The sequence below is a fragment of the Elaeis guineensis genome, chromosome 6 (genome assembly GCF_000442705.2).
Source record: "Elaeis guineensis isolate ETL-2024a chromosome 6, EG11, whole genome shotgun sequence".
NCBI lineage: Eukaryota > Viridiplantae > Streptophyta > Magnoliopsida > Arecales > Arecaceae > Elaeis > Elaeis guineensis.
The window spans coordinates 6,517,211-6,530,357 of record NC_025998.2 but is presented as its reverse complement, the minus strand read 5'-3'; the positions used below and the strand labels follow the sequence as shown (position 1 = coordinate 6,530,357).

The window sequence follows — 13,147 nt, the reverse complement described above, 5'->3', positions numbered from 1 at the left end:
TGAAAAATAATTTGAAATCTCTCTTAGAACACAGCATTTTTCTGATTGAAATAACGCTCATTACCTCCCGAAGCGAGCTAAGAATTCAAGCGGGCGATAGCGTACGTGTGGGAAAATGCTTTTGGCTTATGCGCGGAAAAAGTCGAGACACGTGACAGAAATAGTCAAGCTTATTGAAAGCTATCGGCCCATCCATGGCAGCACGCGCAAGAGAAGCCGATGGCCCGGCGGCCGATGCATCCCCCATGCATGTAAACAGAAATTAAATAAACGACTAAACCTGTTAGATTAAAGCTCCCATTCCCAAAAAAAGAAAAAAGAAAAATTGAAATCAGAGAAAAGAAACTATATTACGTGAAAATATCGAGGAAAAAAAAAAAAAGACCACAATCGTACGGCGCACGCCACGCCGTCATCAAATCTCCCCCCACCTTATCGCCGCCGCCTCATCCGGTACTCCCGCACCACGAGGCCGGCGCCAGCCGCGCTTCCTCTCGCCGGAACACCACCGCGCACTCCGGCAGCTCCCCGAGCCCGGCGAACATCCCGTCCTCCTCTCCATCCCCTATCTCTTCGCCGCCGCAATCATCCGGGAGCCCCAACGCCCCGCCGGCGAAGATCGAGCCGTAAAGCAGATTCTCCGCGGCCGCCGGGGGCGAGGCGGAGGATGGGGATCCTACGTCGGAGAACCACCTGAATTCGTCGTGGATCATGAGGGACGGCTCTCCTCCGATAAGATCGGAGAAGTTTTGGTCCAGATCGGCCGATTCCGGCGGGCTCGGGTGGATCGGCGAGGGGTCATCGACAGGCGGCGCTGCTGCCGGCGGAGGAGGCTTGGGGTGTTGGTGGTGGTTCTTGGGAAGGGGCCAGGGGTGGTTGTGGTCGAAGGAGTAGGTGACGACGAGCATGGTGGGGTCCACCCGGCTCCTTTCCACCTGCTTCCTCGCCGGGCAACCCTTGGAGCTGCTACACCTGTAGTACCCCCTGCGTCCAATTTATACTCTTAGAGAGATGCGCCTACTGGGCTAACGTGCGCCAAGTTCCCGGCGCGTGATAGTGGTGGGATGGAAGTTACCTCGGGTAAGGGGAGCCCTTGATCGGCTTCTGGCCGTACTTCCTCCAAGCCCAGGAGTCCGTCGGCGGAGCTCCCTCGCCGCCGGCGCCGCCTTTGGGCCGCGATCCTCCGTCGCCGGAGATGGGCACAGACACCACTCGCTTCTGGACCGACCGCCGGCTGCTGTCGATATTTATTTTTTTTAAAAAAAATAAACACAAATAAGGAAGGGAAATTAAAATCTAAGAGAGTTCCGCCGGAACGACGGACACACCTTCTCTTTTGGGAGGAAGGGAGGGGTTGGACCGCTTTCGTGTCGCCGGGCGGGCTCGGGGAGTTATTCTCGGGCGCTATTCCAACCTCCTCGGGCTCGGAATTACGTGGCTCGGTGCTGCACCGGCCGTCCATGATCGTTGTTCCCACGAGACCGGAATTAATCGCTATCCCTTGATCCCTCCGTACATGAAAAAGAGGCCAAAAAGTGTGCCAACCAAAAGAAGGAAAGACTACAGGGAGGGATGAGGGAGGAGGAATAGCGGAATAGGGTTGCAGAAGGCCGGCTTTGTGAGGGGGCTATATGGCGACAGATGGGGCAGTTCTCATTGTCATCGTTTGCAGCTATCGATGGAGTATTAAAATAAGAGTTTGGTTGAATTTTATACACGAGGTTTTGGACGCTTGCGAGGGGTCCAGAGGGCTGAGGGGAGGAGAGAAGGTTATGGGGGGAAACGCCCCAACTAAACTATTGAAAGATGTGAGAGCGACCCCTCCTCCATCCGTTCCCCATTTCCTATTTGGATTTGTTAACATATCAACACATATCTTATGGGGAAAACGAGGTGGGATCCGGCACATGATCTCTGTATATTATAACCTTCTCATTCTCTCCGTCTATCAGCTCAGATGGCATAGCAAGTCCCCCTTCCTTGAGTGTCCCGTACCAAAGCTGGAGATAAGGATTCACCATTCCATCGTGTGCTTTTTAACCGCGGAGTGGGGTAGTACCAGATTGTTAAATGGTGGCATTCATTGGTGAACTCGAAGATGGTTGGCCGGTCTGACTTCGAGGTTCCAGTAGGACCCAATGGATCACAGCGGAAACGAGCCTGGTAACGTAAATACAGTAGGCCGTACTGGGCACGGACATGCAAAGACGACCGTTAGTGTTTCAGGTTACCACCTCCTGCATTGACAGACGAGAGCACCTATATACATAGAGAGAGAGAGGCTCAGAGGAAATGAAGACCAATCAATCATTCGAATTATCCTATACATCAATCCATATGAAAAGTTGCACGGAGTTATGGCAGCATACTCCATTCTTTTTTTATATTCTATTTTTTAACATATATTCCACCTCACTTATTGACTTGTTGCCAATTAAAAATTCTTTAATCATCTCCTCTCTCTCAATTTGTCAAACCTCTTGTTTCTTAATTCAACGTGGGGAAGTTTCCTCACGCCTTCATGTTCACAGCGACGCGGCACCTCCATTTATAAAAGTCGGGTGGTTTTCTGGCCTCCCTTGACGCCATTCAAGCACCGAGTCATGCGAGCGGGAATAACGGCAGCAATAGCTGTTTCCATTAGGACGAGGAGACTTGAGGCGAAGTAGGGGTCCTAGGAGAGGCATTAGCCTCGCGGTAGGGTGGTGGTGGAGTTTTCTTGGTAGGACTTGCTCCTTTGGCGAAGGCTACGTGGCGGAGGAAAACTAGCGTTCCATCAACTTCAGCCGGGGCCCAGTTGGTTAAACTAATCCAATGGCTCGTCACGGTGAGGGCGACACCTTCGATTGACTACATTAGGTTGTCATTGTCTGGCCCTTTATTTGTGATTGAACGAGGGGGACCCACCCTACGGCTATCTCTGTAGCCTGTCTCATACGCATCCCATATTTTACGAGAGGCTGCATGTGGTTTGTGGCTGGGCATTTTGGGATCGGAGTGATCGGCACGGTCTAGATTATAAAGTGACTCGAAGAATCCACCGGAAGGAGAAATTATTAGATATATCAAGGCCAGAATCAGTGGATTAGTTCAAATCTCAGGGCATGTGTATGATGGATTATATGATGAATTCACATTTATATTTTGATTTTGAATAATTTAAATACAAGATAATGTGGGGAGTAACTATTGGGTTGATCCACTTGATCCATTTAGTAATTTTTTTCATCAGAAGATCTGCATATGCTAATATGCATTCAATCTCTATGGTTACATTGAAATACATATGGATTATATTTGGTTCGCAAAGGGTATTGATATTATTGAAATAGAAATCAGAATGATCACATTCTTCGGCGTATTCAGTCCGTTACCAAAATCAAAAGAAGATTTAAATACTAAGAAAAAAAGGGATTGAGTTTGGAGAAATTTGGGCAATCTTTATTTTCTTATAAAATTAAAATGAGAATGAGACCTTCCTCCAAATGAAATAAGAGTCACACGTTCCCATTTTGATTTCAGAGTCCAACTTGTTCTAGCCAGATATACCTCTAAAATTTACTTAAAAATTGAAGCTTAAGATGAAAGCATTGGATTTCTTGCAGAGGGACGTGTTTTAGAAGCAAAAGAAAAAAGAAAAAAAAAAAAGGTACATAGAGGTGTGGTAAGAAAGCGCACGATCTGGTTATCCCCGAGCTAGAGAAATCGACTTGCTTCCAAAATTGAAAGGACAGTAGATGCTAATATATTATATCAGGTCCAGATATTTTTTTAAAAAACTAATTGTGGAGTGACGCCAATCATTTTCGAAGAAACAATGCAACAGCAATGCACATGATATGTTTACTGTAACAACCACCAAGATTTAAATGCTGCACTTCATTTGTAGAAGAGATGGAACTGCTGGGCTATAGCCCAAGTTATATGCTATGCCTATGATCCTGAATATCATAGTAAATTGGTGAAGTGAGTGGTGCATGCATGGGTGATGGTTAGTAGTGGCACTAAATGGTCATCATCAGAAGATGGCACATTAGGTCATTTTGTTTGATGGCTGTCCATTTTCTGATGGGGGCTATCGAGTGCTGTATGGTGCTGCAGTCCAAATAGTAAATTGTAGAGCATCCATGCTCAGCAATGCTTTATCAAAAGCGGTGGCATGAGTCAGAAATATGGGTAGGCTTAAAGATCAAGACAAGCAGTAGATGAACTCTCTGCCGAAATGACCAAGTGCCTGGACCTGGTAAAGAAAGCACGTGTTCTGGTTATCCCCAACGTAGAGAAAATTAACTCGCTTTCATGCTTCCATAATTGAAAGAACAGTAGATATTAGTACATTATATCAAGTCAAGATCTTCTTTTGGAAAAAAAGAACGAATTGTGGAGTACCGCCAACCATTTCCTAATAAATAATGCAAGAGCAATGCATGTGGCATGCTTGCAAAAGCAATTCCCAAGACTTGAATGCTGCACCTTATTTGCAGGAGAGGTGGAAGCAGTGGGCAGTGTGAGGCATCGTCATAAAAATCGATAAAATATACGATAATTGATGAAATATAAATGTTTTGATGGGCTTATCACAAATTTGATGTGATTACATCGTTATAATGAATATTTATTCGAAGTGATGGACTATAGCCCCAGTAATATGCTATGCTCATGATCTCAAGTAGTGAATAGATGGATAATGGTTAGCAGTGGCACTTGATGGTTGCCATCTGGAGATAATATATAAAGTCATTTTATTTGATGGCTATCCATCTTTTGATGATGATCATCGAGTGCTATATACCATCTCATGATACAAATCACACATCATAGATGTTCCATGCAGCGCTCTACTAAAAATGGTGGCGCCAGTCAGAAATATCAATAGGAATTAAAAGCTGAGAGGGGTTGTTGGTCAAGACCAGCTGGTAGATTTTGCCCGAATGACTTCATTGGCCTGAGTTGGTAAAGAAAGAGTCAAGGCTACCAGCCTGCACGCTTGTAGAGACTGGCCAAATCGATACTGTTGCTGGAAACTGAAGCTAAAGACAAACTTCAGGCTCCATAAATCACAGCAAGTACGCCCAATGGAAGCTAGCTAGCTAACTGACTATTCATTCCTAACCCTACAGTCATTCCAAATGGTCAAGGAGGGCCCAACCGTATTGACGCTTACAACTTGATCGAAATATCAAGTGGTGCTGAACTCGTCACCGACTTTAGCATGGATCCAGGAGGTCAGCATATGTCAGGCTGGAAGCCAGTTAATTCAAGATGGAGAGAGGGAGAAAATTGTTTAGCCCTCTTCGTAGCATCAATATCTTGCAACGTGGGGCAATCTTTCTGTTTCAACTTGGATGCGTATTACCATGTAAAACATCGACATGAGTTGAAATTTTCTCCAACTTAGGGTTGTACCAAAGAAGTTCAATCTTTTTTTTTTTTTTTTTTTTGAGTTTTGCTATGATGCTCCAAAGAGCACTTTTATCATGTTAATTTTTATCTATTTCTGACCATTGGATTAAATTTGAATCATACAAATTTCAATTAGACAAGAGATCTATGTACATGACTGGCACGGTAAATAATTCAAAAAATAAGATTCATTCATATAATAATTAAATTATTTTTTTTTCAAAAATTGTTCTCCGACGGAGGAGATCTGGGGGAGGGGGGGACGGAGGCACGCCGAGGAGCCATGGCACCGGGTGAGGGGGAGGCATGGAGGATGCGACTAAGAGGAGAGGTGATGCCGCCTAGGAAGATGGGGAGTGGTGGGGTGGCAGGTTCCCCGTGGACCACGGGAGAAGGAGGGTGGTGGCGTAGAGGGCACAATCGAGAGGGGAGGCGGCGTGGGCTATCGGAGGGTATGGGAGGTTCTTCGCAGGCCGCGGGGGATAGGGGTGGTGGCACGCGGAGGGCGCGGCCAAGAGAGGAGGCAACGCGGGCTTGGGAAGGTTTTCTATGGGCCGAGGTGGACGATGGTGGTGGCGCGTGGAGGGCGCAACCAAGAGGGGAGACAGCGCGGGCCTTGAGGGGTGTGGAAGTTTTTCTATAGGTCGTGGGGGATGGGGGTGGTGGCGCGCGGAGGGCGCGACTGAGAGGGGAGGCGGCATGGGCTGTCAGGGGGGGGGGCGTGGGGGGTTCTCCATGAGTCATGGGGGATGGGGGTGGTGGCGCGCGGAGGGTGCGACCACGAGGGAAGGCAGCGCAGGCCATAGGAGAGTTTGGGGGGAGATGAGTGAAGGGGAAATAGTGATGTATAATAACTAAAATGTTCTTTATAATATTTTATCATAAAAGAGTACCAAATTTAGTTGAATTTATCAAGCCAATCTAGAACAAATATATCCATGGGCATGAAAAATAAAATATCTAACAAAAAGGATATCTATCTGTAACACTATTAGGGAATATAATTCAGTTTATAAGATTGAAGAGTTGTTTCCGTTCTCCAATAATCTTGTCTCAAAAATTCTAGTCCTTGATCACCTGCCATTCATGTGTTGCACAATAGCTCATGATTAGAGGAGCCCTGTTTGTACACCAGGCAGTGCATCACGATCTTATTCAATCATACGCTATCATGATATAGATAGACGGCATTGATTGTGGATAGGATATTTCTGGTTCAATGTCGAACTACAGAAGATCGGATGTCATATTGACCTCACGGTATACGTTCTGGGCCTACATAGTTGGTTAACCGTGCAATAGATATTTATAATATTTAAGTCCTGGGATCAACCTTACAAAAAGGACCAAGAATCGGGATTTTTTCAAGTTAGGATCCAAGTATCTGAGGAAGAAATTAACTATCCATTAACGCAAGAAGCAATCTCAGGCATGCTAAGGCGTGAGCTTTATTTCAACTCATTAACACTTGAAAATTTACAGGTGACTGTAACTTATAAAATCGTTATGGCATCAATGGAGCTGTGTGAAATGTCATGAGCAAGAATCAAACTCATATCTTTTTTCCCTTTTTCTTTTCTAGTAATCTATGTGTGTCAAGAATCCAAGATAGGGGGTCATGTGAATCCATAGTCCAAAGCAATTATCCTCAAGCTTGCTTTTTTTCAACATATCAATTACATTAGGCCTAGACCACTTAATTCTAGGATGGTCCTGTTGGACTAAGGCCGCCCCATTACTAATCCTAGTCTAGGACAATGGTCTAGGTCTTGTTAGGGATTTTTTTTTTTCTTTTTTGTATGAGAAACTAGAAGAAACAAAAGAATTTCTGTCTCAGAAGAACCAAGAAGGTTTGATATGAACAACTCCATAAGCATCAGCCCAAAGGATTTGAGCAAAGAAGGGATGAAGCCGATCATGATCTAGGTCTTGTTAGTTGAGACAAGGTTGAGACACAGTGCAACCATCTTACATTAGTTAAATTTTGATAGGAAAATGCTCTTGCTGGAGAGATTCCACAAGCTTGATGGAAAATACTCCACCTCCAATGGCTTCCGTTCTATTGAGTCCATTCTATCATTTATAAGCATAAATATGGATACATACATATAGATAATGAAATAAGTAACAAACAAATAGATGAACTATACTTACTTCTTATAGTGTTGCTTGGTTGACACTGCTACATGCACTCTAAATTTCTAAAATATATTGTGTAGGCGAATGGCAGGGCAATTCTCCTTTGGCAAGAATAGCAGTAGCACGCAATGATCGCCGTGCCTTGCACTCGTGCCAAAAGAGAATCACCCTGTTATTCATAGACCTCACATATGCCTCTGCCCATCTTCTTCAGCGAGGCTCGACGCCATGTAGATCACCGGCAATGCAAGCTTTTATAGAGAGTTCAAGCCACAAATAGTTCAGGATATCTTCGGCATATGCTTGGAAGTAGGAACTATTCTGAGGAGCTTCCTTTGTTTGCAGCCTTTTTATCTTTACCCTTTTTTAGGGGATGGTCCAAATTCTCTTGCCATCTGTTCCAAAAGCAGTACCTTTTTTCATGTCTTCAACGGGCTTCCTTCCTTACTTTCTATCTTTACCGTTTTATTCCTTTGGCCCCGGCTAAGTTTTGGTGTTTGGGCTAGTTGGGCCCAGGGTTACGTTTTACAACAACGGATTAGGCTCAATTTTGAGTCTGGTCGAATGTGACAAGGAACCAGAGTTGGCCTGGGTTTGGGCTTGATATTATTTGGTCCCAGACCAAACTTGTTCCTAGATCTAGCTGACCCAACCTATTGACACTTCAAGAAAGGTGGGGATTAGTCCCATGCAATATTTAGTTGGACCAGGTGGACCGTTGAGTTGGTGGACCAATCCAACCACAAAGCAACATGCATGGAAGCATATTTATTATGCAAGAAAATATTGATTAAAATGGTTCTATCACATATATCTTATACCAGTCAATAACAAGCCAGCACATTATTTATTATTGAAAAAAGTATACTGTTATCCAAATTCGATTGAAAATTTTAAATGAAAAATAATTTCACCATTATCCAGCGGATGACTTGTATTTTTTTAGATGGTATGCTGGTTTGTTGTTGGCTGGTACAAGACACACGTGGCAGAACCATGTTAACTAATAATTTCTTCTATTGCACTTTATTTTGATTTACCTGTCCTTTTGCATGTTGCTTCTTGGTTGGACTACTCCACCAGCTAAGTGGTGGGTCTGTTCCAACCAATAATCATTTCATTTCTAAACTCAAAAAAAAAAAAAAAAAAAAGAAAAGAAAGAAAGATAGAAGAAGAAGACTTCTAAACTTAAAAAAAAAAAAAAAAGAAAAAAAAAGAAAGAAAGAAAGAAGAAGAAGAAGAAAATGATGATGATGATTAGAGACACGGTACATGTAAACTTCAAAGACTTCACAGACATGATAGCCATAACCAAATTCTCCAAAAATATCTCAAATGTATTCTCATGAATTATATTCCTTATACTTGATCCTCTATAGAGTCGACTCATAGCGATACTTAAGAACACTTTTTAAGTAGACCCAAGCTTGTGAGCACAAAGGAATCCCTTTTCCATTCATGTTTTGACAGCCATGACCCTCACTTTGTGCCTCGGAATTCAGCATGGGAGGAACATACCCCTGGATCTTCCCTTCCGATGCTCTCGCTTGCCATCGTTATAGTTCTAGTTGCTTCGAGTACCAAGCACATGATACGCACGTGAGGAGGGAACAGCCCTGTTGTCGTTAGCCCTTCACTCTTTCAAGGGCTGTCACTAATAGATGAAGTGGCTAAAACTAAAGCTCTCGCTCTCCTACTCTGATTTAACTTTGTTATGAGATATTTCTCTGGAGTCGTAGAAGTGAAGCATATTTAATAAGTGAAAGCGATTGGAGATATGTACATTTACCCAACTGCTCGCAAGTTGTGGCAGGAGAGGTTTAATTCTCAGCATAGCATTGGATTCTTTAACATGTCTTAAATAATAGATTGTAAAGCGATTGATGGTGGAAGTTTCAGTTATGGTACTGTTATATACTCATTGGATATTATTCAGGGATCAATGCCTTTAAATATCCAACCTCAAACGTTGGACTGGGGCGAGCCAGGGCGACGAAGTGCGAAGGGTGCATTACTGGGTGATGTCTCCTTTGGCAGTGGCAAGCTTGATTGGTGCACTGAGCCCACTGCCAAAGGAGATTTGCCCACCAATTCACCTTCGCAGCCTCCTTATATTGAACAAAGCAGAAAAATTTCCAAGTAATACCGTACCCAGCACGGTTATCTATTAAGATTCTGTTTGAGATTGTTATTAACAGCAGGACTTTCCCAACTTTTAGAAATAAAGTTTTTGAAAATAAGATTTGTATAAAAAAATTATTTTTTTGTTTGGTAACTATATTTATGAAATGCTTTAAAATTTTATAAATATGATTACTAAACAGTAAATAATTTTTTATAAAAATTTTACTTAAAAAGTTCTACTACTATAGCAATTTCAAATGGGATCTAAATTATTAGATTGTCTATGGCCCTGTAACGTAAGCTGAGATATGATGTGTATACTCATGATGAGAGGCATGCGAGGTCTTGCCTTTCTTGCTCGTATCATGCTTCTCTTCTTTCTCCCTCTTATCAAACCAGAGCTATCTGTCATTTGTTCTGTTTCCTACATTTGCTAATCAGTCAGCTCGCTGGTTTTCTTAACGAAGTATTTGAGAAATTTAGACATGAAAAGTTTATGAGAACATCTCTCTACTATCAAGCAAACATGGGTGAACCAAATCATCACTCTTACTAATCTCAGTCTTACTTGGCTTTGTCTCTGTTAAGATTTGACGCCTCGAGATTCAGCCCACATTGAGCCCACAGCGAGGTTCGCGGCGAAAAACAGAGTCCAACGAGACCAAGATCACCTGAAACGGAGCTCGGATGGAGGAGATACGAGCTTTTGAAGTTGGCATGAGAATCGAGGCGGTGGAGGACCGCCGGCGACCGGCGGGAGGCGGCGGCGCACGGGACGCGCGACCCAGGCGCGCGGCCTAGGCGGGCGCGCGGCCCAGCCTGGCGCACGGCCCAGGCATGCGCGCGGCCCAAGCGCGCGCAGGCCCGTGCACAGGCGCGGCCCAGGCCCCCGCGCGTGGGCCGGCCCTGCCGGCCCTTTACCCCGATCCACCGTGGACCGGACGGTCCACAGCGGGGCCTGTAGACCGCGTGGGTGTTTCCTACGCGTTTCACGTGGTCCACGGTACTATTCCGTGGACCGATCGCGATCGAACAGCCCAGGGAGATTGCGGTGACGATCCGACGGTTCAAGAGGTTGATTTGGCTTGTTTAAGAGACCTAAACCTAATCTAATTAGGTTTTAAACCACGTTTAAGCCTTTAAAAAGGCCTGTGATGAACAGAAGAAGGTGTGGATCGGATTTGCACCATACGAAGCCCGTACAAACCTGAGAAGAGAGAGAGAGGCGAGAGCGCTGGGAGAGAAGGAGCAGGAGGCTCTTGGACAGCGATCGCCAGGCACTTCAGGGATTCAGGGGGGGTCTTCAAGAGAGAGAGAGCTTTTGTGAGGGAAACTTCAGGTGAGAGAGAATTGGGTGTACAAGGGTTGAGGGTGAGGTCTCCTCTTATAAAATTTTTTTTTTCATAGTGATGTTTGCATGCCCCGTGGAGGCGAGCCATTTTGTGGCTGATCCACATATTTTGATTGTTTTCTTTTTGTTTTGTTTCTTCTTTCTTCCTGTTGCATCGCGTGGTACTGAAAAGATCTTGGGAGGTGGTGTCCTGGCCAGACATCCACCCAACAAGTGGTATCAGAGCAAGACGGTACAAGGACACAGATTGCAGTGGTGGTGAGCAAGACTAAAGATGGAGAAGACAGGAACAATCAAGATGGAGATCAACAAGTTCGATGGTAAGAACAATTTCTCCTTGTGGCAGGCAAGGGTGAAGGACGTGCTCATCCAACAAGGATTGATCGATGCTCTCTTGTGCGATGAGAAGCCGACCACCATGGAGGTGCAGGATTGGAAACGGCTACAGATGCAGACGGTGAGTACCATCCGTATGTACCTGACGGATGAGGTGGTAATCCATGTACTGAGCGAGACTTCCCCGACGGTGCTGTGGTCGAAGCTCAAGGAGTTGTACATGGCGAAGTCTCTCACCAACACACTTTTCCTCTGAAGGCAGTTTTACCAACTGCGGATGACTGAGGGACAGAGCGTGCAAGAGCATTTGAGCCACTTCCAGAAGATCCTCACCGACCTTCTCAGCGTTGGCGAGAACGTTAAGGAGAAGACCAGGGCACTGGTTTTGCTGGCGTCACTTCCCCCTTCGTACGAGTTCTTGGTGACTGCTCTTCCAGTGGGGAAGAGCACTATCAAGATGGACGAGGTCACCGCGGCGATACTCCAGAACGAGGTTCTCAGGAGGGAGAACCCAGCTTCAAGCTCAGGTGGCGGTAGCTCAGCTTTTGTGGCTTCTGGAGGTGCAGGAGGCGGTAGACGGAGCGACAGGAGATTGCAACGAGGGCGGTCTAAGTTCAAGAGGGACTTGAGCAAAACCAGGTGTTACCGGTGTGAGGAGTTGGGGCATCTAGCCAGAGATTGCCCTCAACTTAAAAATCGGACGGTGGCTGCTGTAGCGACGACCGGCAGTGATTCAGATGGAGATGTCCTGGAGATATCTGATGAGGTATTTACTTCTTCCCAGCAGTGGATATTAGATTCTGCATGCCCGTATCATGTATGTTGCAGAGAGGAGCAGTTTGACTCCCTGGAGAATAGTGAGGGCATTGTATATCTGCCGGATGGATCGAGCTGTGCGATCAGAGGCATTGGGACGGTCAGCTGGAGGACACATGACGGTGCAGTGAGGAGATTGGGGGAGGTCCGATACATACCCGATTTCAGGCGGAATCTTATCTCACTTAGCAGACTGGATTCAAGAGGCTACAGGACGGTAGCTGGTGGAGGAATCCTGAGGGTGCTACGCGGCGATAGGATTGTGCTGGAGGGGAAGAAAGGGAGCAGAAGACATAATTACCTGGCAGGAAGTCCAGTGCGAGGTGGAGCTTTGGGAGCCAGGTGGAGCCCAGAGCGAGGTGGAGCTCCAGGAGGCGGATCGGGCACGAGACAGGAGACTCGGGAGGACGAGAGGCGACGTCGCAAGGTGAGATTCCTATTGCCGCAGGATGATGCCCCGAGCAGGTCTCAGGTCAGGAGGAGTACAGCATACGACGGAGATGGGATCGAGCAACCTGGCTCGACTCCCATGTTTGCCCATCCATGATCAGCAGGCGATTGCATCAGGGCATGGGGACAAGGAGATCCAGAAGCTCTCAGAGTTTGGAGGAGGCCGAATATCGAATCGAGGTGGAGATTGTTAGGATTTGATGCCTCGAGATTCAGCCCACAGCAAGGTTCGCGGCGAAAAACGGAGTCCAACGAGACCAAGATCACCTGAAACGGAGCTCGGATGGAGGAGATACGAGCTTTTGAAGTCGGCACAAGAATCGAGGCGGTGGAGGACCGTCAGCGACCAGCGGCGGACGGCAGCAGCGCGACCGCAGGTGGCGGCGCGCGGGACGCGCGACCCAGGCCCGCGGCCCAGGCGCGCGTAGGCCCTGCTGGCCCTTTACCCCGGTCCACCGTGGATCGGGCGGTCCACTACGGGGCCTGTGGACCGCGTGGGTATTTCCCACGCGTTTCACGCGGTCCATG

General features: G+C 46.2%; 1 protein-coding gene across 2 annotated transcripts; it reads right to left on the bottom strand.

Annotated features, from left to right (window-relative positions):
- Positions 1 to 325: 325 nt before the first annotated feature.
- On the bottom strand, positions 326 to 1,681 carry LOC105047488 (probable WRKY transcription factor 65). Of its 2 annotated transcripts, none has more exons than XM_010926424.3 (3): positions 1,329 to 1,681; positions 1,076 to 1,237; positions 326 to 984 (listed from the first exon to the last, which is right to left on the bottom strand). In XM_010926424.3, exons 1-3 carry the CDS (start codon positions 1,460 to 1,462, stop codon positions 447 to 449), a joined length of 834 nt encoding a protein of 277 aa, XP_010924726.2. In that variant the 5' UTR covers positions 1,463 to 1,681; the 3' UTR covers positions 326 to 446. The 2 variants fall into 2 exon arrangements, with proteins under 2 accessions (XP_010924726.2, XP_010924728.2); XM_010926426.3 differs by having other exon boundaries at positions 1,076 to 1,234.
- Positions 1,682 to 13,147: the final 11,466 nt, after the last annotated feature.

Bases quoted from the DNA above. Each gene is read 5' to 3' on its own strand.
- LOC105047488 (XM_010926424.3), bottom strand. From the start codon at position 1,462: ATGGACGGCCGGTGCAGCACCGAGCCACGTAATTCCGAGCCCGAGGAG. The intron at 1,238-1,328 runs GTGTGTCCGTCG...AAATATCGACAG, and splicing joins CCTTCCTCCCAAAAGAGAAG to CAGCCGGCGGTCGGTCCAGA. The intron at 985-1,075 runs GTAACTTCCATC...AATTGGACGCAG, and splicing joins AAGGGCTCCCCTTACCCGAG to GGGGTACTACAGGTGTAGCA.